Raw genomic sequence first — 3,681 nt, forward strand, 5'->3', positions numbered from 1 at the left:
AAGATTGTTTTTGTTATATAGTTCCAATATTGAAGGTGGTACTAATGCAAATTAGTGCAAGACATGCATTTGCATCACATACAAGTACTAGGTCTGCAAGTATTTTCCCTATTGAATAATACTGAATTCAATTAAATTCAATCTTCACATTCAATCTTCTAATATGAAATAGCAAAAATGACTATCACATAAAACAGAAAAACTGCCAATCATTACAATTAAGAAGCTCAAACCAGACAATGTTTGGTAAGTGGGCTAGGTAAAATGAGTGAAATCTGCAGATGTTGTGTAATATATAAGTTTGAAGAAAAAGTCTAGCAATGTTTTGGTAAGTGTCATTCTGGCAGTAAACCCCTGGCTCATACCATCTAAAAAAATAAATTAAAAAAAATCCCTTTAAAAGGTTACCTATCTCAGGTCTAAAAGCAGCCAGATGTGTTGAAACTACCTGCTCACTTATTTGTATTCAGTCATAAAAGGAAGCTTGTGTTCACTGCCTTCACTGTGATGTATTGGTTTCACAGAATGCACTAAATCAGGGGGCTGGCATCTGTTTGTGGTGAGTGGTGAAGGACATTACCTCTACTTTAATCTTGACGTCCTCTCGTGTTGCTATTAGCTCATCCAGTGTCTTCTGGGCGTTCTCCATGTGGCTGCAGTACTGACCGTAGATCAACAACCTGGACACAACAACAACAACAACAACTGTTAATCTAAATACACTGTCACAGCTCACCGTCTTTTATGGGACGTAGAGAGGAAATTTAAAAATGGTTGATTCATGTTTGACCATGGCTCCTTCTGCCAGATCTGTTCACACTGTGCTACAAAAAGAAAAACTACATCCTATTTTGGTCACATTTATTATGTTCTAAAAACAAACTGTCCACTGTCAAGACTTTTGGTGGGAACAGTCCACACGTGTTTCATTAAAACATACCTATATACCTAAACATATCTATTTCACAATACATGTTTATTCCTAAAAGTAAAGAAAGCTATGAAAGAGAATCTGAGTAAAGACCCAATTTGGTTAATCAATCAAAAGTATTGAAAATACAAGTAAGTTCAGTCTCTGGTTTGCAGATTACATTTCATTTTTTAGCAGTTAACTGTGTAACTGTGTGTTGTATTTTAGATATTTTGTGCTTGTTCTCTGTGAGCATGGGAACATTTGAAGACATGTGAGCTCATAAAACCTGTTCAGCCTTCTGTATGGTGACACATCTACATTTAGGCTTAATTAGGGCAAATGAGGCTTTTTTCAAAAGGTTGGACATGTATCACATCTTTGCAAAATCAGGGAGACAACTGAGATTGCTGTTTGAGTCCACAATTAGCTGTGAACTGGTTAGTGCCTTTCAGCAAAGTACCGCACTTTAATTTCAAGATTAATAACCCAATTTGAAAGGTCAGCCTCAGAGTCATTTGGCACTATAGGGGGCCGATAAATTAATATTTGAACAAGTGTAGTATGATTAGGAATGTACTGTACATGAATAAAATAAATATGTAATGACTGGATTCTGATCCTAGGGGCAATGTTTGGAGGGCGCCATCCTCTTGCCAATGAGCTGTAATCTCAGTGCACTAATGAAAGACGCTTTATATCAGCTGCTGGGAAGAGTTCCTCTTCTCAGCGTGTGAGGAAAAAAAAATCTCTATATTTCGAGAAGTGAGGATGTGAGAGCTGTGTTCATTAGATATTACAATGGGACCCTGACACAGATCTGTGGTTTCATGTGGGAGGAAGTTCAAAGTCATCATCCTGCCTGGAGGATGCCACTGCAAGTGGCACACATTCCTCTCGCTCACACACTGAGTCAAAGTAGGGCATTGGCACAGCTGGTATAGTGCTAATCCCCCCCTTCCTCCGGTAGAATTGGCACTCCGGTCTCTTAATCTGAATCTTGAGCGGGCGAGGCGGTGCAGAGAGCTGGCACCCTGAAGTCTAATCAAGACTCTGATAGATCTGTAGTCATGTTTCCATCTTATTGTCAAGCTAATTTTATGCAAACTTTTAAAATGTCGCAAAAAATAAAATTAGAATCAGAAGCGTTTTCATCAACTGATTTGGAGCAAAGAAACAAGCCCACGCAAAGCATAGTTTGGTCACAAGGTGAAGTTAAGCATGGTTGTAGATCGCAAACCAGCTTGCTAAACCAACGACTTTATAAGCTAAGTTCTATGGCTAAATGGAGAGACGTAGCACTGTATAAATTGGGCACTTGTGCAGAATACAGGGTTGTGGCATTTGGTGTCAGCAAGACAACCATACACCGCTGTATACATGCGGTGTGCAGGGCCATATGATTCAAGCTGTTCAACCAATTCGTCAATTTACCCGACGTGGCTGAGGCTCAATGTGCCGCAAGTGTACGGTGCACTGGATGGGACCCATATCCAGATCCCTCCCCCATCCGATAGGATACCAGCTGTTCCCATTTTGTGCATTAACTCTTTTAAGAAAAAGGCAAAAAACACCTCAAGTGTAAAAACCTTCTTGTGAATTTGAAGAAGTTTGACTGTTTCCATCAACATTTTCTATACTTCAAAATGTGCATAAAAATACGTTAATGGAAACGTGACTTGTTGTGCAGACAAGAGCAACACTGCAAACAAGCCGAGTAGGGGACATTTGTATGACGGGAAATGGAAATGATGTAGTTAATTTTATGATGCATACACATAAGACTCACTATGATGAACATATTTTCAATGACAGATGCCCATATGTTTTTAAAGCAACTAATCCGTTTTAAATAATTTTTACTTTATGGCTTCACACATCTAGAAGTTGTGTTTCCTGCTGAGAGAAAAATTGAAAAGCAAATATTATCATAATAGGAGGTCATGTTTTGGGCTTGGTTTTTCTGTGTATCTGTCTGTTTGTTTCTCTGTTAGCAGGATTATAGAAAAACTACTGGCCCTTGAAACTTGGTAAATGAGTGCAGCATGAGCCAAGGAAGGACCCATTCATTCTTGGAGTGGATCCTAATCACGGGGCTGAAAAACACAATTTTGTTCCCTTTCATTAACATTGCGAGATTGCTTCATATGGTGTCGGAGTAATCAGTTCCCAACTTGGAAAATGTACATGAACTCCCCCTCAAGTTGGAACGTTAACATACGAGATGTAACGACAGAGGTCTCCACTGCCCTTTGATTTGATTAATAGTGTCTGCCATTTTTCAAGCAGAAATGCCATTTGCTGGATCAAGCTTCTCAAATGGGATGATTTGCTCACCCAACAATTTTAACCTTATCTAAATTATTCTCAAGAAAACAAATATCAGATTAGTTGACTATGAAAAATATCGTTGGTTAGCAAACATTAGCTGGATGTTACTGAGTTTTTTCACTATATGTTGTGTTGCTTTAAAGTATGGTTAAAACACACTGACACTATTTTACTATAAGTCCCCATACATGAAATACGATGTATTACTGTAAATAGTTTTTAAAAAGATGCAACTTGACTCTACTGCTCCCAAAACAAAATATGAGAACTTATAAATGTCCATAATCAATGTTTGGTGTGTCAGTTAAATCAGTGTCGTGTTTTAGCAGAAGGGGAACTGAAACCCTTGTCTTGAAAGTAGCATTTATGTCAGACCCATTTATTGATTCATCATGATCAGCTCTTCAAAGATGTACCAATGATGATCCCTGTAGCTATCC

At 38.4% G+C, this 3,681-nt stretch overlaps 1 protein-coding gene across 12 annotated transcripts in view; it reads right to left on the reverse strand.

Annotated features, from left to right (window-relative positions):
• vav2 (vav 2 guanine nucleotide exchange factor) overlaps nucleotides 1-3,681 on the reverse strand; it is a 221,584-nt gene that overhangs the window by 22,132 nt on the left and 195,771 nt on the right. For all 12 annotated transcript variants that reach the window (XM_032539326.1, XM_032539321.1, XM_032539324.1 and 9 more), the window contains one exon: nucleotides 581-680. In XM_032539326.1, the coding sequence (XP_032395217.1) occupies nucleotides 581-680 (100 nt within the window). The remainder of the gene's footprint in view (nucleotides 1-580; nucleotides 681-3,681) is intronic.

The sequence above is a fragment of the Etheostoma spectabile genome, chromosome 16 (genome assembly GCF_008692095.1).
Source record: "Etheostoma spectabile isolate EspeVRDwgs_2016 chromosome 16, UIUC_Espe_1.0, whole genome shotgun sequence".
Lineage (NCBI taxonomy): Eukaryota > Metazoa > Chordata > Actinopteri > Perciformes > Percidae > Etheostoma > Etheostoma spectabile.